At 46.4% G+C, this 23,444-nt stretch overlaps 1 protein-coding gene across 2 annotated transcripts in view; it reads right to left on the bottom strand.

Moving 5' to 3' along the window:
- CLPB (ClpB family mitochondrial disaggregase) overlaps positions 1-23,444 on the bottom strand; it is a 143,494-nt gene that overhangs the window by 17,845 nt on the left and 102,205 nt on the right. For both annotated transcript variants that reach the window (XM_058687880.1, XM_058687881.1), the window contains 2 exons: positions 20,659-20,756; positions 7,492-7,606 (listed from right to left, as the gene is read on the bottom strand). In XM_058687880.1, the coding sequence (XP_058543863.1) occupies positions 7,492-7,606; positions 20,659-20,756 (213 nt within the window). The remainder of the gene's footprint in view (positions 1-7,491; positions 7,607-20,658; positions 20,757-23,444) is intronic.

Genomic DNA, 23,444 nt, shown 5'->3' with positions numbered 1-23,444 from the left:
CAGGGCAGGGAACTTGATTCCCTTCTGATAGATGAGGAAATATGTGCAAAGAAGTTAGGTAACCTATTCAAGTTACACAGGTAAATAAATGAAGACCCTGGGCTTTACCCCAAGTTCTGGCTGACTCTGGAGCCTGAACTGGTGCTTCAAGAGTTTAAAGAAAGAAGTTGGCTCTTCCTGGCCACAGCACCTTCTCACACCCTAGCCTCGCCCAGAAAACTGTCTTTTCTGTAGTCTTCCAGTCTGGCTCATTCAGCCTTTGATACATGGCCTCAGGAGCTCCTGTCCTCCAACAGTCTCCTGACAACTGCTCTCTGGGCTAAGATGGTGTCAGGGTCCCCGAGTGGGCAGCTGAGCCCTTTCCCTGGCTGGTCCCATCTCTGTGAGCTCCAACAGGCTCGGCTGCCTCTTCACAGGCTGGGCGAGCAGCAGTGCCTCCTTGCTGTGTTCTTCCCCTTAGCAGAATGCCTGCCTTCTCCTGGCCATGCCCACCACCACTGGACCATCTTAAAACTCACATGCAACAACCTTTTTGATTAACTCTACCACCCCACATCTACTCCATTAACTCTCGGGGTCTGTATTCCCTGGTCGACTTTCACCTATGGGGTGGTATAATAGACATAGTAGGAGTTATAGGACCTAGTTTGGAGTCCTGGCTCTGCCACTTACTAGCTTACTGAATCTGAATAAAACACTTATTCCTGTAGAGCCTTATTTCTTCATCTGTAAAATGGGAATAGTCAGACACATGCTAAGCCAGCCCCACATGTAGATGAAATGAGTCTAGGGTTATGAAGGCACTCCGTAAGAGAGGATAATCAGAAAAGTACAAATAACAGTAGTCAAAGCAGCTGCCGCCAGCTTTGGCATTTTATAGATATCTTTTTCATCCTTATGCTAGTCCTGAGAAGTAGGTATTGTCTCCATTTAAGAGGAGACTAGGGCTCAGTAAGGGGCAGCGTAAGGGGTTTCATCCACCTGTGCCCTTGCTTCCTGGAGGAGGGTGTTCCCTGCTCAGACTGTGTAATCTGTGGGAGCAGATGCTAGGAGTTCCATTTCCTGAGGGACCCTTGGGACTAGCCCAAAGGTGGTATAACATTGCTGACTACATGAATTAATTCTTGGTCATTCTGAAATCACAAGGAGGAAAAAAGAGATGCTTCAACTTCCATTTTACAAACGAGAAGGGTAAGGCCTGACCCAAGAGTTTGTTAGTGCTCCAAATGGTTACTACTACCCTTGGGGGAATAAGGCTTCCTCTCTCTTCATAACCCCTCTCCAGGGAGCCTTTTCCATTTGTGCAGCAAACAAGCTCTGAGCCAGGTGCTGGGATACCTAAAAAGACACCTAAAGTAAGGTCTGTTCCTTTCAGGTGAATGCTGCTCTGCCAACTGTGGGCTCCAAATGGAATGGGAACACTGGGAGAAGTGTGGGAAGAGCCATTTGCATCTGGGCGAGAATGATGAGAGGGGACTGCCAGGCAGTAGGGGTATGATGGAACATTCCAGACAGAAAGAACCATCGTATGCCAAACTAAAACAACAGGAGACAGCTGCCTCTGTCCGGCTCAAGGTTCTGGGGCAGTCTGGGTGGGCTGACTCCTCCTTCCTGATCAGTTCTAGTGATCTAGTATGGGAGGTTTTTTTAGCCTAACCTGGAACACGTTTGTCCCATGCTTGTGGCATCTCCTATGGGAACGAGTCCTTAAGAGGGACTCCTGTGGTTGAGTCACCTGCACATCTATTAGCAATCTCCTGTCTATACCTTATAGGTTCAAGGAGCACAGCAAGTGCTCAAGAAGTACTTGCTGGATGAGTGGATACTGACTGGAGCCTCAGGCTGAGAGGGTGATGAGAGTACAGTTCTCTCCTTTTTTTTTTTTTTTTAATTTTTAATGCTTATTTTTATTTTTTTTTTTATTTTTTATTTTATTTTTTTTTTATTTTTATTTTTTTAAAAAAAATTTTTTTTTCAACGTTTTTTATTTATTTTTGGGACAGAGAGAGACAGAGCATGACCGGGTGAGGGGCAGAGAGAGAGGGAGACACAGAATCGGAAACAGGCTCCAGGCTCCGAGCCATCAGCCCAGAGCCTGACGCGGGGCTCGAACTCACGGACCGCGAGATCGTGACCTGGCTGAAGTCGGACGCTTAACCGACTGCGCCACCCAGGCGCCCCGCTTATTTTTATTTTTGAGAGAGAGATAACAAGAGAGAAACACAGTGCGAGCAGGGGAGGGGCACAGAAAGAGGGAGACACAGAATCTGAAGCAGGCTCCAGGCTCCAAGCTGTCAGCACAGAGCTCGACACAGGGCTTGAACTCACAAACTGCAAGATCATGACCTGAGAAGAAGTTGGACACCTGACCGACTGAGCCAACCAGGTGCCTGAGAACAGTTCTTTTCTTAGTCTCTAAGGATTAGTGTTTCTGAAGGCAAACAATTGCTACTGAGTGGTTAACACATAAAAAATGCAAAGACTGGCTTTTGCGAAACCCCCCAACCCCCGCTCGTGGGTGTACTGGGGTAGAAATCACTAGAAGGATCACCCTTCCAGAAAGAGGACGGGTTGAGAATCTGTGTTGAGGAATGGCTAAGTGTGAAGATGGGCTCAGGCTTAATTTACTTGAGTTCAGCAATCTTTTATACACCTGTGTGCCCAACCTTGGGGAAAAAGCTGAAGGAGAGGTAGTTTCTGACCTTTGGAGGGAGACATCAAATAGATGCCCTTTGTTAAGTGCAGTGATAAAAGATGTCCGTGGGAAGCCACAAGAATGGGCCCTCTGTCCAGGTGGAGGGCTAAGGAAGGCTTCCTGGAGATAGCCTGGGTCTTGAGTATCTCAGCAGACCAGGGTGGTCCAGAAAATGAGAACATGTGAAGTGGTGTGACGTGAAGGTGGGACTGCAAGCAGTTTTCTAAATTAATCATTGCCACACCATGACTCAGGGATGGCCTGATTATATTTCTCAGCTCAGAAACAGGACCCCAAGAGGGGTCCAGAAAGGTATAGGGTGGGCTTGGGTGATTACATTTTTGGATTGTCAAAAAGAGAAGTGAAGCACGAGATAGTCCACCGTGTGCCACGTAGCCAATGGTGAGATTCTGAATTCGGGCCAGACCCCAGCATGGTAGAACATTTAAGCTGGCAGAGGTCTCCTGAGGGGAGAGTCAAGTGGGAACAGAGCAATGGGTGTTGAGGATGAGCCCCTGGTCAGAGGGAGCTGCAGGGAAGCTTCCAGGTGTGCAGGCTGACCCAGAGCAGAGCTGGGGAATGGCCTATCCACCCAAGGGGCCAAAGGTCAAGTTGTATGTGTGTTGTTATTAACTATCAATATACTCATGTTCCTAGTATGCTTGTGAGCTACTAGAGGGTAGGCTTACAGCTTCTCTTCTCTCCTCAGAGCATGAGACAGACATGGTGCCCAACCAAACTAATTCAACAAACTGCACTACACATCTACTTCAAAGCTGTGCCAGGAACTGCGAAAACAAAAACGACTGAGGCATGATCTCTGCTCTCAGGAGTGTACAGTCTATTACTTTTGAACTGAGTTAGGCTAAGTAAAAACCAGCCAGAATGTGGGAGATAGGGAGGGCTGGGCTAGGTTGGGGAAAGGGCCAGAAGAAAAGGAATTCCAAACAGAGAGGGCAACATCAACAAATGCAGAAAGCAGAAGCAGCTGGTGTATGTGATGCACAGCTGGGTTGGGGGAGGCATGGCAGAGGAAGGTGGGGCAGCAGCAGGGGTGGGCCTTGTATACTGGTCAGGGCAGCAAGAGCCACTCAAAGATTTTAAACAGGGAATTTTTTACATTTTACAAAGCTCACTCCAACTGGGTAGGAGAAGTGGTTATAGGGGAAGGAAAGGAGGCAGGGTGACCAGGGAGGAGGTCACTATGTGGTTCAAATGGGAGATCCTGAGGTCCTGAGCAAGGACAGTGGTATTGGGAATGGAGGGGAGAGGGTAAATTTTGAGACCCGTTTAAGAGGCAAATGCTAGAACCTGATATTTGATGGGCTGTTAGGGGTGAGGGAGAGGGAAGAGGGGCAAGGAATAATCTAAGTTTTTATTTTAGGAGATAAGTAAATAGTGGTGCCTTTACTGAGACAGGAGCACAGGATGTGGACAAGTTGGAGGAAGCAGTGGAGTCTAGTCCTGAATATGCTGAATAGACAGCTCGTTGCTTTTCTGAGAACGGTGGGATGTAGAGTCTCTGAGATCCCAGGAGGTCTGCTCAACAGGGTAGGCATCCTCCCCCTCCCATGACCAACAGTAGCTCTGGGTTCTGTAAGGAGAGCCTCACTTTCAATGCCAAGGCTCTGGCTTGTGGTATGTAGGCTGGCCTTGCTTTGGCTCCAGTGACCCTAGAAGACCAGAGAGGCCATCGGGGCCTAAGCTATGGGGTTGGTGCTTTATCTCCTCCATTTGTAAGGCGGTAACTGTGCGCCAGCCTTGCTAGAAGCCCTGCAGCTGGGGATCACACTGATAAATTCACTGTATTACTTTGCACAAATCAATATCCCAGCACTTACCAGGGGTTGATGTGACCGAAATTGGTTTCAGCCAATTCGTGTGGGTAATAAATGGCCATTTATCAAATCAATTCATTCTGCGGCACTTCTCTGGCTGCCCATCCTCATGGTACCCCTGGGGTGCCAGGCTCCACCCAGTCAGTCCCTAGCATATATCTGACGCTAGCCTAGAGGATCCAGAGAGGCCTGGCCTACCCCTCTGGATGTGCGTCTGTCTCCTATACTTGCTTCAGTCTGGAGATCTTTTTTTTTTTTTTTTTAATTTTTTTTTTTAACGTTTATTTATTTTGGAGACAGAGAGTGAATGGGGGAGGGTCAGAGAGAGAGGGAGACACAGAATCGGAAGCAGGCTCCAGGCTCTGAGCTGTCAGCACAGAGCCCGATGCGGGGCTCGAACTCACGGACCGTGAGATCATGACCTGAGCCGAAGTTGGACGCTTAACCAACCAAGCCACCCAGGCGCCCCCAGTCTGGAGATCTTGAAGCACTGGCTGCTGCTTGCCTGCCACAAATTCTGGCCCAGAGAGTACCTCATGCTTCACCTGGGTTGGTAGGTGAACATTATCAGATCTTTATCAATGTGATGACCAGCCACAGGCTTCTCAGCTAGGCGGGCATACAGTTATCACCATACAAATGGAGGAGATACACAAGCCCACAGCTCAGGCCCCAATACCTGTCTGTCTTTTCAAGGGTCACTGAAGCCACAGCAGGGTCAACCTACATAACACAGGACAAGGTGTAGGACCCTCCCTATCCGAGGCAAAGTCTGGGTAACAGAATGGAGTTTTGGGTAGAGGGAAGCTCTCAGGGCAGGCATTCTGACAGCCCTTCGCAAGTGGGCAACTGAATCATTTACTCCGGCTATGGGCCAACAACAAGGAGAGACAAAGTGGGGGTGCATCAGAGGTTGGTGTAGGATCAGAGGAAGAGGCCAGCCTGGGGCTGGGACTAAGGATCAGTCTCGGCTTGAAGGAAACAACTGTGGGCCTAATTTAAAGAACATAGTGCCCCACTCTAGCTGGTTAACACCTTGATGACAGGGACTGGAAAGAGCATGTACTTTATAGTCAGTCAGTCCTGGATTTGGCTCCCCAGTTCACAGATGAGAAAGCTGATGCTCAAACAAGCCACGTGTTTAGCTGGAGTTGCACAGCTAAAGAGTGCAGACCTGCTATTTTAGCCCACGTTGGCCTAAATCTCTCCTTCCCATGTCCTCCTCTCCCCTCCCTCCAACTTCTTGGAGCATCACATCTTATGGGGCTTGAGAAGCTGGGGAGAAGCAAGAGGTCAGAGAGGAGGAGACAGCCTGCTGGGAAAGGGCTGTGTAAGGAGCAGAGGGAAAACACTATGATGGCAGCTGCAGTGCCGGCCCAGGTGGACAGAAGACTGCTTTCTTAGCTCTCTGTGCAGGTAATGCCTTTTCCATGGGCAACTCCTCTCTTCAACCCTCAGGAACTCCCAGGGCTTCCCCTCCCTCCACCTCAGCCACAGCCTTGGCAAAGTAGTAAGGTGTCGTCACCTGTAAGGTGGTGGCTGAGAGTGGATGTCTGTATCCAGATCCTAAAGGGCAGCCTGGTGTGGCTTGGGCCTGAGTAGTGGGGCCTGTGTGTTCAAAAAGCTTTCCTTGGCTCCTGTGTATGCCTCTAAGCAGCCTCCTGACTTCTAGCTGGTGAGGCAGTTCTGGTCCATGGGCTCCTTTTATCTGCTGATGAGGGACTCATGACTGCCACATGAGTCCCACTGGTGTGTGAGGATGATGGAGACCAGGCTGGGCTGTGTTGCAGGGGTGGCTGCCTTCATTTTTCAATTACCCCTCTAATTGGTATCCTAGGGCTGATATGCTGCTCCAGAATGTCCCAGAGGGGCACCAAAATACAGCCTGATGTCTTCTTTTATCACTAAGCCTTTATCAGGTGCTGTCTTTGGCAGTTGCTGGATCACATCTGGTGGGGCCAGATGCTTGGAGAGAAGGGGTAAGCAACATGAATAGAATGTCCTGACACCATAGGGCAGAGGTTTTTAAACATGAGCTGAGCATCAGAATTGCCTACACAGCTTGTTGAAAGATTGCTGGGCCCCACCCCAGAGTTTCTGATTCCATAGGTTTGAGGTGAGGTCTGAGATCTGCAATTCTAACAAGGTCCTAGAGGATATTGATGCTGCTGGTCCAGAGACCATGCTTTGAGAACCACTGCCTGCTTGTTTAAGCCAGGCGTGGGTTACTCTGCCCTTGCCTCATCTGTCTGAGGACAGCTTCAGAGAGTCATGCACCTGAGTCAGAGAAGAGAAGTGAGAGCACTATCTTGAGCAGAACCCTAGTTTTATAATTCTCTCTAGTGGGGTCTGCATGGGCAGAAGGGCCATCAGAGAAGGGGTTATACCAGAGAGCATTCCGGCTCCCAGTATGGGACCTAAGAGCTTCTAGGGTCAAGAAGAAAGCGCTTAAGGCTTGGTTCAGGGTATTTCTCCTAAAACTGAACCAGATGCTGACAAAAAACACTGAAAAGTGGCAGAGTCCCAGGCTGGGAGACAAAAGACAGAAGTTCTAGTTCTGACTCAGCTGCCACATTACAAGTGATGGACAAGCTCCTGCTCCTCTCTGGGTCTTAGTCTGCCTACGTGAAAAGTTAGGGGTGGGAACAGTGGACCAGATCAAGGTTTGAGTCAGAGTATAGCAAAGCAGCCTTGAGCAATTATTATGAGTGCTCTGTATCTCCGCTTCCTCATCTGTAAAATGGGGATTTACCCTAACAGGGTTGCTGTAAGGACTAAATGACAACATACATGAAGAGCTTATCACAGTGCCTGGCACACAGAAAGTACTCAACAAACGTTAAGTTGTAATGTTAGTCACTTCTGCCTGGTATGGTGACAGCAGGATGCACACCTCACTGCAGCAGACCATGAGCTCCCCCGCCCTTTTCTGGCACCGGCTGGCATCTTGATACTCACCAGCACCCACTGTGGCGATGGCATTCTCCTGGCCAATGATGTGCTCTTTCAGCCGTTGCTCCAGGGGAAAGCGGCGCCGCTCCTCAGCCTCACGCTTCCGCTGCTTCTCCTGGTACTGTGGGGAGAGAGGGCAGGTGGCTCAGGAGCACAGGGCCCAACAGGATCCCAGTTTCATTCTATCCTGTAACTCAGGGGTAAAAAACACAGTTCTGGGTCTCCAGGGGTCCTAATGCACACTCTGGCTCCTGGTCATTGGAGGCTGGCCCAGTCCTTCCCACTGTCCCCTTGTCCTAGTCCTCACCTCATTCTCCTTACTTCAGTTGGCCACTGCTCAGGAGTCCTGGCTCATCTTGCTAGTAAAATAAGTACTGCTAGTAAAGTAACCCTTGATTCTGGAGTCTGACCAAAGACCTGAGTTTGAATCCTAGCTTTATCACTTATAAGATGTGCTTATCATCTGGAGCAAGTTACTCCCCCTCAGTTTTCTCATCTGTATATTGGGGATTAAATATGATGATATACATAATGTGCCTAACATCATGGCTGGCATTCAGTTTTAAGTGCTTAATAAAAATAGGTTATTTCCCTTTCCACTTACCCTCTTGAAAACTTTTCTGGTTTTACTTTTTTTTTAATGTTTGTTTTTGAGTGAGAGTATGAGTGGGGGAGGGGCAGAGAGAGAGAGAGAGAGAGAGGGAGACCAAGAATCCCAAGCAGGCTCCGTGCTGTCAGCACACAGCCCGAAGCAGGGCTCAAAGCCATGAACCATGAGATCATGACCTGAATCGAAATCAAGAGTCAGACGCTTAACTGACTGAGCCACCCAGGTGCCCTGTTTTTCATCTTTTTAAAAGTAAGCTCTACATCCAGTGTGGGGCTTGAACTCATGACCCGGAGATCAATGGTCACATGCTCCACTGACTGAGGCAGCCAGGTACCCCAAAAACCTTTTGGTTTTTATTTAAAAACAAAATTTTTTTTAACGTTTATTTATTTTTGAGACAGAGAGAGACAGAGCATGAATGGGGGAGGGTCAGAGAGAGAGGGAGACACAGAATCCGAAGCAGGCCCCAGGCTCTGAGCTGTCAGCCCAGAGCCCGACACGGGGCTCGAACTCACGGACCGTGAGATCGTGACCTGAGCTGAAGTCGGACGCTTAACCGACTGAGCCACCCAGGCGCCCCCCTTTTGGTTTTTAAACCAGAGCTATGAACACCCTCCACTTCCATGATACTGCATTTCAATTAAACACAATTATTCACTAATTGCTGTCTGTTTTGTCCTGTGCATGCCATGATGGAAAAGGCAGGGTGGAGAGGAGGACTAGAACCCAGAGGGTTCTAGTCACTGCTGACTGCCTGGTATGTGTTTGGCCCTGGGCTTGGTCCACTTCAGGGAAGGCAGAAGGAGGAAGCCTGAATATGATCACACTGCAGGGAAGAGAAGAGAGCCAGGCCTTGTCCTCAGGGAGCTCTAAGTTGGGAGGAAGGTGAGGCAGGGCCTGTGCACAAATATTTCTCAGGCAGTACTGATCATTTTCCTCCAAAGCATGTGTGCCTATTTCTAGCCTATACCCATCTCTAAAAAACAAACAAACAAAAACCTCCCACTATTGAAAACAAATTTGTTGCATGTTTGTGACTCTGTCCTCTAAATCTATTTATGAGCCGCCTGAGGGCAAGCGCTGTCTTTTACTCCCTGCATGAGTCCTGACACAGTGGAGGCAGCTGGTGAATGTTTGCAAAAGTGAATTTGATGATAGATAAGAGGAAAGAATTGACAGCTAAACAGGGTGGCACGGGAGTCCAGAGAAGGAAGGATATACAAAGACCAGAACATTCTGGGGAGGCTTCTGGGTGACTGGAGGCTTGAAGCTGGAGTACTGGGCCAGGCAGCAAATGGAGGGCTATCTGGGGGCCAGCAGGGAGGGTGAGTGTGCAGGTGGGATGATAAAGTGCGCATGGAGCAGGGTGGATGGTGGAAGGGAGCAGGTCTTGGACTGGGACAGAAAGACATGGATCTTCAGGAGGCTCCTTTCCCCTAAGACCCTGTAACACTGACAGCTTTCTAGAAAGAAAGCTGTCAAGGAAAGGCCCTGTCACAAAAGTTGTGGCTACAGATTGCTCTTGCAGGCAGAGTGGATGAAAAATACCTGCTGCTTGGGCAGTGTTTTCCTGTTACAGTAGTGACCTTGACAGAAGTTAAAAAAAATAAATAGCAAACAATCCAATTTTGGCTGTTGCTATCAGTCTGTAACTGAAAGCTCCCATCAGTCCTGGGTTTCATATGGAGCAATAATTCGGCGCCAATCCCAGTGGAGCGACGCTTGCCGGTTGGAATCCAGAGTGTCACTGTGCAGCTCCCTCAGGCGCCACATACATCACCTGGCTCTGACGACTCCACCATATATCTGCCTCCTCCTCCTCCCTGCCCACCCAGCCCCTCTCAGCACTTAGGTCCACTGGGCTGGAAGGCTCTGATGGTGACATGTACACATACTGCCTGGTGCTGCATTGGCTAGTGGCCTTGCTGGCTTGTAGTCAGGCAGGCCACAAAAGCAGCTTGAGGCAATGGAAGCTGACTGCCGGGGTTTGTTGAGTCTGCTTCCCTTCCTTCTCCTAGTGATGGGTCTCAGAGTATTCCTGCCTCTGAGCCCTTGCTCACACTGCTCCCTCACCACAAAAGTCTTCTGCATTCCCATCTACAAGTGCCCTGGTGATCTCAACCTAAATACTACATTGTCTAAGGACCCTATCGTAAGGCTTCATGCCTGCCCCTGGGACCTCCAGAGCACTTATTTAACTGCCTGTTTGTCTCTCCTTACTCAACCATGAGGTCCTTGGTGACAAAGACCATGTCTTATTCATCTCAACAGCTCCATCACATAGCAAGGGCCTGGCTCACAGAAGGAGTCAATACACGTTGCCAACTGAATGAGATGACTACTGGTTGTGGAGCAGGGGCTGAGTGCTGGGAACCATACAAAGGCACTGCCCTCTAAAAACAGTGTCTTTAATTGTTACAGTTGTCCCCACCTGAAGTTTGTCTCCTCTTCTGGCTCATAGTGGGGCAAGCTGTGTGGCAGAAATAAGCAGCTCTGTTCCATGAAGACCTGAATTCAAACTTTACCTCATCCACTTACTAGCTAGCTGACCTTGGGGAAGTTCATTCAACTCCTGGAATTTTCATTTCCTCATCTCTAATACGGAGATGGTGACTCACACCCACCTTCCAGGGTCCTGGTGGGATGCTGGGGAGAATCAGGTGAGATAACATACACAAAGAACTCGGCAGAGTCTCTGGCACATAGCAAATGTATAGCAGAAGTGGTAGTGTGAGAGACTTAAGCAGAGAACACAGTAGCTGGCCCTTGGAAGGCCTTTGATAAATGTTATTTCTCTCCTTCACTGCATTTTGATAACTATTTAACCCAGTGCTTTCTTGGAGGTGGGATGGGGACACAGGAACCCTTTTAACTAATTTAACCTGTATGGGCTCCACAGATGAAGAGTTGCTCTGGATCAAGCAGAAGCTAGGAGCCTAGTCCACTTAGATGCCCCACTACCCCAGAAATGGCTCTTGAGGCTCCCTCCTTAGGAAGCCTAGGTCTGTAGGGTACAGTCTCAACACCAGCGAGGTTCTGGGGATACCTCCAACTGCACAAGGCAGCTCATTTCTGCCTGCCAGTTTTCCTTATGTGTTAGAAATTCAGCCTCTAGGTGCTTTCCATGCATTGATGTGTGGGGCCTCACAGAACATATCTTTTTCATTTGTCACAGGCAACATGACTTTTCTTGCCACTCTGTTGGTTTGGGTAGGACCCTGTGGTCTTCCTAAGTCTTCTCCAGGGAAACATTTCTACTCCTATAACTCTTCTCTGATGTCATGAGTTTAGTATTCCTGTTATTTTCTTGGGCAAGGGTAAAGGGTCCCTGGCTTTTATGGGGGTGAGTATAGGGAAAAGGTTATACTGTGATCTGGCCGGTTTCTCAGGAGCTTTCTAGATGGTCCTGGGAAAGATCCAACCTGTGGCCTAAATCAGGACACATCCTGATTCTCCCCCAGCCTGGAGTTCTCAATATCTATTCAGAAAAACTTCTGAAAATGGATCGGACTTTTTGATAAAAATATATAGGATGCTGGGATTAAACCAGGTTAAAGTTTACTGCTCCATGCTCTTTTCCTAATGCTTAGCACGGAGTTTGTATTTTTTTAAAAAATGTGTTGAATGAAAGAGTGGCCTTTTTTTTTGAAGATTTTATTTTTTAAGTAATCTCTACATCCAACATGAGGCTTAAACTCACAACCCTGAGATCAAGTATCATACTCACCAACTGAGCTTGCCAGGCACCCCTGAATGAATGGCTTTTTGAGGCATCAACTATGAGCCCAGGCTTGTGAAAGAACACAGGAAAGGAAAATATTTGGTCTGGATATATTCTCTTTGGGGAAGGAGAGTAAGATGGGAGAAGGCACTTGGTAAGGGCTCCATAAATGTAGGCTACTACTGTTTCCGGCTTTTTGAGGAGATGGAGAGGAAGCCTATAGGGACTGAGGTCGAGGCCCTGCTTTGACACAGTTCCACTAGAGGAGAAGATAGGGCAGGTGACCCAGCCTGCAGAAGGAGAGGACACTGGGCTGAGAGCACTAGGAAGAAACCACCCACAAGAGCAGAAGTGGGGGAGTGATCATCTTCTTAATAAAAGCCACATGCAATTAGCTTCAGAAGTCCTCACCTGGAGCCGGCAGCAACCAGCTCCCCATGCTGCATCTTGGTGGATAATCGTGGCCACTGGTTTCTATCATTCTTGATTTAATATGGCACCCCTCCTGGCTGTGAGTGCATTTACAGGAAAGGGCTGGGAGGCTGGGGTGAAGCCTAGCTGCACACACTCAGTGGTAGGTAGCTGAGATGAGTGGTTCTTTGGGGGAGGGTTACAGGGAGAAGGGGTATGTCAGGCAACCCTATTATTGGGTATCCCTCAAGGAACAGGTCTGACAATGAAAGTGGCAATGTGTTCACTGAAAGGGCAGCTGAGGTGAAGGTGGGAGTGGTGAGTAGACAGAATGAGACCCTGGGCTAGCATGCAATAGGTATGGAGGAGGGAACAGAAGAAAGGCCAAGCTACCATTTACCTCTCATGGGAGGTCAGGGTCACAGAGCCCACTTAGGCTGCTCTCAGATATACTCAGATATGCCCCATGTTCCTGACGCTGACCCCAATTCGCATCTCAGGGCTTCTCCCATGCTCTGAAGCTTCAATGACAGAGAGGACTTGGTAAGAAAGTCACCAAAAGGACAGGGGGCAACAGATGAGACTAGGGTCACGGGATGATGGAAAGAACGCTGAGTGGGGGAATGATGGTAAGAGGAGCCCAGGAGGTCCAACAAAGAGGCCTGGAGGATGAGAGAGGCACCCAAGGGACTTGAAAATCTCTTGAACTAGCTCATAAAGTATACACCCCTGTAGAGAAAGTTAGGGCACATAGCAGGTGTCACTTCCATTACACTCAGTGACCATTATGTCAGCATCCTGGATTCCATTGTCTTCTCTTCCAGCCCATCCTCCTTGCTGCCAGAGTGATGTTTTAATATGTAAATCAGATCATGTCACTGTGCAAATAGCTGGGTTGATTCAAAGACTGGTGAGAGAAGGTTAAGAGGACTGGCTCAAGTGAGAAGATGAGTTGTGTTCTTAGTGTATCATATCAGGAGGCACAGGATGTTGATTATTTTATAACTGGTGATGTTGACTTTGATCACTGGGTTAAGGTGGTCTGTGCCATGTTTTTCCACTACCATTTTCCCCTTTGTAATTAATAAGTATCCTGTGGGGTGAGGATCTGAGCCTATGTAAATAATCCCCTTACTCCTCAAACTCTCACTCACTAGTGTTAGCATCAATTGCTGGGTCTCATCTGACTGGGAACCAGCTGTTCTAATCCTCCCAGCCATAAGAAGTTCAGTATATCTCTTCCTCCTCTGCACAGAGATGAAGTGCATTAAAGCATGGGTCCACCGGTAGCAAGTAATAGAGACAGAATATGCTAACCTTTGCAGTCTGGCTCTAGAGCTTGCAATTTACACCCTGGAGGTAAGAAAAGACCTGTTTCCTGCCCCAGGGAGTTCACAGTCTATTTAGGGAGATGAGACTTAAAACACTAATCTCCTATTCCTACTTTTAGCATGGGGCTACCTAATGATTTTATTGAAATAAACACCAGAAGGTGTTCTTGCCAGAAATGTGTAATCTAAATGTAATCATAAGGAAACATCAGACAAACCCAAACTGGAGGACACTTTACAAAATATCCAGCTTGAACCCATTAAATGTCAAGGTCATGAAAGACAAGGAAAGACTGAGGAACCATTCTAGATTAATGGAGACTACTAAAGAGATATGAAACTAAATCCAATTTGGGATCCAGAATTTTCTTTTCTTGTAAAGACAGTCATTGGGACAAACTGGTGAAGTGTGAATAACACGGACAGATTAGTTAATATCAATATTAATGCCTTGCTTTTGAGGACCGTACTGAGGTAAGAAAATGTCCTTTTAGGAAATACAAGTATTTAGGGATAAAGGGGCATCACGTGTGTAACTTACCCTTAAACAGTTCAGAAAGAACTACCTCTCTCTCTCTCTCTCTATATATATATATAATAAAGCAAATGTGATAAAATGTTAACAATTGGTAATGTGGGTGAAGAATTTACAGAATTCATCGCACTATTTTTGAAATTATGTAAAAATAAAATTAAAATAAATCAGGGTAATGCTTAGCCCTGGGGGATGGGCAGTGACTGGAAGTATAAGGTAGGTTTCTGAGTGTCTATAATGGTCTGTTTCTTGATCAGCTGTGTTTAGCTTGTGAAAATACAGAGAGCTATATAATTAAGATATATGCACCTTATAGAAGTATATTTCAATAAAAACTTATTTAAAAGTTAAAAACAAAGAAAAGAGAAAGCAAATAGCTTTCCTCATAAGCACATAGCTCTGTGTCTGGCCCACTGTAAAGCTGCAATGAAGGTCAGATGGTGCTGTCATCCCCGTAAGGCCAAGCACAGGGCCAGGCATGGGGCATGTTGGCACTTGAAATGAAATGCAGCAGGGAGCAGGCTGGGCAAAGTGGGGAAAGGGTATCACTTCACCCTATGACGGGAGCAAGATAACCCTCTTACTCTCCTGTGTCCCTCACCCCTTCTCTCCAAGAGGGCTCTCCTCAGCACCCAGGTTTGCAGCCCAGAATGCGGGCCCAGGGGAGCACTGCATCCCCAGCTATCCCTGAAGCAAATGAAAAAATATGGATACAGGAAATGTGCTTGTGATTCTGTCACTGGGATATGCAAATAAAATATATATGATAGGCCTATCTGCCTAATATTCCTGCCAATTCATTCTCTGGGTGTGATTAAAATGAGCAATAAATTCCTCGTGAGTCTCGGCGGAACGAGGATCCGGGAGTGGAGATGCGGGCTGGCACCAGCACGTCCCCCTCAGCTGAATATTCATCATGGACTAGCTCCCCATATTTTTGTTTTATCTGCCATCGTGTGCACAGAGATATATTTCTACCTCTCTCCTTCGTCTCTTAGTTAAAACATGAAAATGGTCTAAGCTTTAAGTATTAAACTCTCCATGTAACAAAATCCTTCAAAGTGAGATCACAACTACCTTCTCTACGAAGCCTGCCCTGCTCATTCTGCCTGAAGGTGATCCATGCTTTCTTGGAGCCCCCACAAACTCTCTGTGGACCCCTCCTAACATACAAATCAGTCTGTGGGTATCAGAACCAAGGGTGCCTGCCTCTCTCCCATCCTCCACTTCCAGATGGCCAGCTCAGAGGACAGGGGCTGGGGTTCATCCACCTCTGAATCTTCTTAGGGGGCCCAAGGAAGCTTCTGCACAGACAAAGCAGAGAAACTGAGCAAACCAGCAGCAAGGAGAAAATCATGTAGGCTACTAAAGGTGACAGAGATTCTTTGGGGTGCATGGGTGGCTTAGTTGGTTAAGTATCTGACTCTTGATTTTGGCTCAGGTCATGATCTCACGGTCCAAGTCCATGCTGTCAGCACAGAGCCTGCTTGGGATTCTCTCCTCTCTCTCTGCTCCTCCTCTGCTCACACTCTCTCTCTCTCTCAAAATAAATAAACTTAAAAAAAAAAAAGTGACAGAGATTCTTAGATAAGTGACACATTTTAAAAGGCAGAATGAAATTAAAAATTAGGCTTATGGATAACTTGAAAATGGGAAAATTTTCAAGAAATCATATTAAGCAGGGCACCTGGCTGGCACAGTCAGAGGAGCATGTGACTCCTGATCTCAGGGTTGTGAGTTCAAGCTCTATGCTGGGGTATGGAGATTACTAAAAAGAAATAATAATAATAATTAAACTTAAAAAAAAGAAATAATATTAAGTGAAAAAAAAAGCAAATTCCAAATATGGGACTAGGATCATAACTCAAACACCTTCAGGGCCAAGTAGGAAATATAAATGTCTGTTAGGCTAGCACAAAATATAATAGCGAGCTGGGAGGAATCCACACCCCCAACCCTTACGGGGTCACATTTTTAATAAATTCTTGGATTGTTAAAATAAAACATGGCTGCAAGTGTAAGACCCCTGTATGTACCGTAGGCTATCAACCAGGTTAAAAAAAAAGGCCATCTATATACATATATATAGGTAAGGTTCAGAAAAGGCAAATATAGTATCATGAAAGTAAATCCTCTGATTCATACCCCAATAGTTACTTTTTTCAACGTTTTTTTTTTTTTTTTAATTTTTTTATTTTTGGGACAGAGAGAGACAGAGCATGAACGGGGGAGGGGCAGAGAGAGAGGGAGACACAGAATCGGAAACAGGCTCCAGGCTCCGAGCCATCGGCCCAGAGCCTGACGCGGGGCTCGAACTCACAGCCCAATAGTTACTTTTAACAACCTGATTTTCTGTTAAGTATCTGCTTTCTTTCTTTCAGCTTCAGTTTTCCCATCTATAAAACAGGGGTAATAAGAGCTGCTTCAAGGATTTGTTAGAGGGTTATAAAAAATGCAGAGAAAGCACCTGGCATAGTACCTAGATGCACTTAATAAAAGATGCACTTAATAATACCTACTATTACTATAAATAATTAAAAATATTAATAGTGATCACATATTGATAGTAGGGCTAAAATGTTCATTGAAATTCAGCTCAGTTGCCCTGTCCTCCAGTGAGACTGCCTTGATCTCCCCAGGTAGGATTCGAAGCCACCTCTGGATTCCCACAGTCCCTGGGCTTCCCTGGTTCACTTTCATGGTTCACTTGCCTGTCTCTTCACCAGACAGTAAGCTCTTTGAGTGTTTCACCCACCTGTCTTCTTACCTAGCCCAGAGCTTGGCACACAGACATTCATAAACATGTACTAAATTATTTAATTCTCTTTAATTTACTTTCCAAATATTCTATAATGACACATATGACTTTTACACTTACACATTTTCCATAACGAACACATATTTGACTACAGGGTGGAGAAGGCTGGGCTGGGAAGCAGGAGGATGCTGGGTGCATGGAAGGAGAGTAAGCTAAGATTGGAGTGGCAGTCACCCATGTCTAGACAAAGAGCCAGGAGATGAGGTCTCAGGCTGGAGCCTCAGCACCCTCCAGGCCTGAGTCATTAGGTTATAGACGTAAGGCCTGAACTCAGAGAGGATCAGCTACTGCTTACTTACTGGCAAAGTGGGACAGAACCAGGTCTATAGCAGTGTTCTTCCCATGAAGCTCTGCCTCATGATATTGAAGAGGTAGTGGTTTTTTGCAGCTTAGAGGAAAAAAAAAAAAATCAGAGAAGAATGGGTGACAAAGTAGATGCTGAGCAACTGAAAGACAATGCTAATACCCAAGGAGAACTGAGGGATGACAGGACAGTACAGCAATCAAGGAGAGATGCTCAGTGGACAGTTGGGACATTTCAGACCAGATGAAAACATAAAGTACAGAGAGGTGACAACAGAGAAATAGTCTTCCATGGAGAGGTTACAGAACCCCAAGCAGTCTCTACGTGGTTTTCCAGCCTCCAAAGGCAGCCCCGTGCACTGTGTGACAGCTCTGTTAGGGAGCTCCTCCCGATAGCTGCCACTGAGCCTGGCTCTGTCCCAGCTCTGCCAGTGAATGAATCTCCCCCCCCTGCCCCCTTTCACTCACAGCTATTCCTGTGTCTATATGTGGTCTCTCCTTTCTGGGCCTGATGTCCCCACCGCCTTTGGCTTTTTCTCTGGCATAGTTCCTCTTTCCCCTTAGCTGCCCTACTCTGCACAGATTCTAAGAGCTCCATGTCTACTCAGAAGGTAGTGTCTGCGATTGCCCTCTGTGGTCCAGAAGGGTCTGACTGGAACAGAGGAACACAACCACCATTTATTTACTCGGGACACTAGCCTTGTACTAACACGGCCAACATCAAGCCACTTCTTAAGCAGCTGAATTTTGTTAAGGATCCCACAGCAGCTCTAACTCCTCCACCTATGCTGGCACTAAGAGACTTGCCCTATGTCAGACCACCTGACACACCATGGTTTCTCTTGGCCAAGTCTAGGGCATGGTCTCATGGGACAGCTATTGTGCCTGAGGGATGACGGGAGTGCAGTCCAAGGTTATGTGAAACACGTTTAGGGATATCTTTAAGGCACCTGGGCAAACTGACTCTACCTCTAGGGACATTCCTAGGGATGGAAAATCTGAACAGAGAGGAGGGAATTACTTGCTCTCTAGGAATTTTCACTCTTGCTGGTCCCAAGCACCCCTCAGGATGTGCTGTGAAAGCCCATCTCCCTTCCTACCTCCTCTCCTCTGGAGGAAACTACTGCAGGGTAGTTACTAAGGCTCCCAGGGAAACAAACTATATGGTTAATTCTGGCTGCCAGACATTTCCAGTCTCCCCCTTGTAGGCACATGGTAGGATTACTCCCCTTGGTCCCTTGTGATTGGGTGGGAACAGGGATTAGTTCTGTCCAGTGAGCTGTGAGTGGAAGGGTCTACTTCCAGACTGGGCATTTAACTGCATATGCAAGACCCTCCAGAGCATTCTTCTCCCTCTGGCAAGCAACCTGCAACATCCCAGAGGGTGGCTGCAATGCCAGTCTGGTCTCTGCAGGCCTTTGATGAACAGAGCCCCCACTGTTGACCCATGATGGATAGGCTGCATGAGGCCAAAAATAAATGTTTATTGCTTTACACCACTGAAATTCTGGGTTATTACAACATAATCTGGTTTATCCTGACATGTAGACAATTGTATACAGAATAGAACCTTAGAAACCATTCTGTCCAATGTCTTCATTTCACAGAGGTAAATTGAGCTTCAGTGAAAGCAAGTGCTAGCCCAACATCACCCAGTTAGTGAGTGGTAGAGTTGGGATCACAACCCGTATCTTGTCTGTTTCAGTCCAATGACCTAAGTGCTCTTACTCAAGACACAGAGAATATCTGCCACTAGGTGGGACCTGTCACACTGAATCATCTCAAGGTACATCAGCCAATATGCCAATAGAAACTCCATGATCCTGGACAGAACACAAGAATGAGAGTCAGCAACCAAGTCTTCCAGTTCCAGTCCTACCACGGAACCTATCACCTGACCTTGTATTCAAGTCTATTAGCTTAGGTTTGACACTAACTCACTCTGGAGCCAAAGTCATGTCACATCCCTCGGCTCTAGTTTCCCCAGGAGTAAAACGAGTCCATTGATTTAGGCTTCAGAGATTTAAAACGTGTGTTCACAGCAGAGCCTCCCCTGAGGCTGCTCAGGAGAGAAGGGCTAGGCCAGTTGGGTGCAACTCTGGTCCACTTCTCCTCAACCACAACATCTTAATTTCCTCTGACTTAATTGTTTAGGCTTTGGTAAAATTTCTTACCACCGGACTTGACAATTTCTGAGGTCCCTGGCAGCTCTGAGATTTGTGATTCTAATGCCTGGACTCTGCCAAGTAGTTCCTGAGTGATAGCTCAGTGGCTGGGAAGAGCAGAAAGCTGCCTGTATTTAGGGAGCTCAAAAGTTTGGTTGAGAAGATCATATTAAGATGGAGATTTTTTTGGCTCAGACTATACCAGGCTCTCTGGACTGTGTGTGGAGGGGAAGGGTCAGGGAATGGTTCTGAAAGGAGGGATGATGGGAAAGGATTACTTGCTGAGGTTATAGAATACATAACGACTGAGGAAACAGTACTTGGGCTAAAGATTTTGTCTAACTATCCCGGTCCTATGAAAAGGAGCTAGAAGGTCTATTAGCTCAAAAACTGAATTTGAAGATTAGTCCTCAGAACCCAGAAGTGGCCCAGGCCTCTGCCTGGTCATGATAAGGGTAGCTTCCTATTCTTATTAAGACTGGGGAGGGGCGCCTGGGTGGCGCAGTCGGTTAAGCGTCCGACTTCAGCCAGGTCATGATCTCGCGGTCCGCGAGTTCGAGCCCCGCGTCAGGCTCTGGGCTGATGGCTCGGAGCCTGGAGCCTGTTTCCGATTCTGTGTCTCCCTCTCTCTCTGCCCCTCCCCCGTTCATGCTCTGTCTCTCTCTGTCCCAAAAATAAATAAAAAACGTTGAAAAAAAATTAAAAAAAAAAAAAAAAAAAGACTGGGGACTAGATTTATGTATGTGTTTATATACACATTATGTGTATGTATATATAGATACATACGTGTGTGTGTGTGTGTGTGTGTGTGTTTTGTTTTAGAGAGAGAGTGCAAGTGAGCGAGAGGCGAGAGAGAGAGAATCACAGGAGGGACAGAGGGAGAGAAGGTGAGAGAGAGAGAGAGAAGGGGGGCTCACCCAAAGAGAGAGAGAGATGTGGGGCTCACCCAAAGCGGGGCTTGTGTTTTACCCAAAGCAGGGCTCGTGCTCACCTGGAGTAGAGCTCAAGCTCACCCGAAGCAGGGCACGAGCTCACCCGAAGCGGGGCTCAAGCTAACCCTATGTGGGACTCGAGCTCATGAACTATGAGATCATGATCTGAGTCAAAGTCAGATGCTTAACAACTGAGCCACCCAGGCTCCCCCTGGATTTGTATTAAAACAGACAATAATCACCTAAGTAGAAGTGGCCTTTGGTGTGGAGCCAGACATCATTTAATGAGCAAAAGATTAAATGCAGCATGGAGTACCCATAGGCCTTCTCCTTTCTCTGAAATTTACCTTTGCCTCCGAAGTCCTTAAAAGCTTCATCACCTCCCCTTCTCGGGCATAATCCAAAGGTGTGTGTCCCATTTCATTCCTCTGAAGGGGGTTGGCTCCTGGCAGGAAGAAGAAAAGTAGTTAAAGACTCTATGAGTGATCATTGGGGCCTCAGCCTTCCCTCAAAGGTGACTTGGGCCCTGATTTCAAAGTAAGGAATTCCCATGGAAATAGCAACAAAACCCTAAGAGATTGTAGAATGGTGTGACAAACATCAAGCTGCTCTGACAGGAGAGTTCTTAATTCTGACACAGAGGTCAGGGTACTGGCGTTCCTACATGCACATGCACATATGTGCAGAAACATACTACCCACACATACATGTGTTATGTACACACAGGTGTGCTCTATACACACACACAGAAAACAAACACACACAGCTGAATATGCTAAAAAATATACCAAAGACATAAATATATCCTAATGCCAATGCATTAGTCATTAACAAACTCATCTGCATACAGATGAATATTCATTAATAAAACCATATAAGAGGGTTCCTTTCTAAAGCACAGACTTTCTGAAAAAAGGTGAAACAGCCCCCTTCTTTCTGTTCTCCACTCCTCTCTCTTCTTTAATGTCTTTTACCTCTGGTATTTCTTGCTTACTGGAGTTAACTGAGTCCTCTGTAAGGGAGTGGGCATTACCAGGAACCTGGCTATGCTAGCCCCAAGGTTTGATGCCCTTACCAATTCCAACTGAAAAATTAATACTTTTATACATGATTCCTATTTTCTAATAGGAAAATGTGCATGTGGGCAGGCATTTCTTTCTGTATCAGTTCCTGTGCTTGGAGGACAAAGAACCTGAAGTATGATAAAAAGAAGGGGCTTGCTGGGGGCCATGCATCTGCCTTGTTTCTCTTTTAAGTTCTGGCAGCTCACAAGCCTGTATAAAGTGTCTACTTGGTGCAAAGCCTTGGCAGATATGGAAGAAAGGCTCCTCTGACCCCCACATTATTAGAATCTCCTTCTCAAAGCCCAGGTCTGAACCCTCACTTTCCTCTTCAAAAACTGTCCATTCCATTCAATTTGTCAAACTTTGAATGTGTGGGGCTTGAGACACAAAAGAATCAGATCTGGCCTGGCCCCAAAGGCACTTCTCTCGAAGCAGGGAGACCGAAACCTAAGAAAGCTGTGCCTTGGACACAGCAGATACTCAAGAACTATGTGTTAAATGGAATATTCCTCGATCTTCTTTCTTGCTAAGGAAGTGTTGTCGGGAAGTAAAGAAGGGTTAAGACACAGTCCCTGCCAGAAGGATCTAATGGGTTGGTTGAAAACACTAAATATGCAGGCCAATGCACATCAGCATGGGGCCTGGCTCAAGGCGTGTGTCCCGCTACTGTTTACTGATGGACTATAAAACTCAGCATTTCTTCTTTTTTCTTTTTAAATTTTTTAACATTTATTTATTTTTGAGAGAGAGTGAGAGTGGGGGAGGGGCAGCGAGAGGGGGAGACACAGAATCTGAAGCAGGCTCCAGGCTCTGAGCTGTCAGCACAGAGCCCAACGCGGGGGTTGAACCCATGAACAGTGAGATCATGACCTGAGCTGAAGTGGAACATTTAACCGACTGAGCCACCCAGGTGCCCCAAAACTCAGCATTTCTTAATCCTAGGCTGTGGAACATTTGTTCCATGATCTAAAACTATTCCTACTGAAGCTCTCTGCTTCTTAAAGGTCTATAAATTTATCAACCAACAACTGTAAGCTTTATTAAGCATTTACATGTGGCTGTCTGCCTGGGCTGCAGGGGAAGAGGTGTGGGAGGAGAAGGGAGTGGAGGAGAGAGCAAGAAGTATGATCTAGGGCAAGGACACTTATTATTCAATGAGAAAAATTAATACTTTTATACATGATTCCTATTTTCTAATAGAAATTTGATATAAAATATTAATATATATAATTTTTACTGAGATAGAATTCACATACCATAAAATTCAACCTTTTAAAGTATATAATTCAGTGGTTTCTAATATACTTACAGGGTAATACAATCATCACCACTAATTTCAGATCATTTTCATAATCTCAAAAAGAAAGCCCATAGCCATTATCACAGACACCCTAACCTATACTTTCTGTTCCTATAGATTTGCCTATACTTGACATTTCATATAAATTAAAACATACAGCATATGGCCTTTTCTGTCTGGCTTCTTTCATTTGGCATGTTTTCAAGGTTCATCCATGTTGTAGTGTTATTCATGCTACAACATGAAAGCAGAAATGCAGCATTCCTTTTCATGGATGAATAAAACTCCATTCTGTGGATAGGCCACATTTTGTTTAGTCATTCATCAGTTGATGGACATTTGGGCTGTTTCCCCCTTGGCTATTATGAATAATGCTGCTATGAAAGTATGTGCACAAGTCTTCACGTGGATGTGTTTTCATGTCTCTTGGTTATATATCTAGGAGTGGTGGTAATAATAGGTATTTACTGAGCACTTACTATGTACCAGACACTGTGCTCTGTACTTCATGTACATTACATCACTTAATCCTTACAACCACTATTGAGAGGTAGGAATTAAAATCCCCATGCTATAGACATGAAAACTAGAGCTCAGAAAAGTGAAATCATAGCCCAAGGTTACAAAGCTAATTATTTGCTTGGACCAGGAGTCAAACCCATGGCCAGGTTTTCTCAACTCCAATTCTCCACACTCCCAAAAGGGCAGCCAAAACATACTCCTGCTGAAATATCCTTCCCTGGCTTTTCACTACTTATAGGATAAAGTG

The sequence above is a fragment of the Neofelis nebulosa genome, chromosome 10 (assembly GCF_028018385.1).
Source record: "Neofelis nebulosa isolate mNeoNeb1 chromosome 10, mNeoNeb1.pri, whole genome shotgun sequence".
Lineage (NCBI taxonomy): Eukaryota > Metazoa > Chordata > Mammalia > Carnivora > Felidae > Neofelis > Neofelis nebulosa.
Note: the sequence above shows the minus strand (reverse complement) of the source record. Positions and strands in the feature narration are given on the sequence as shown.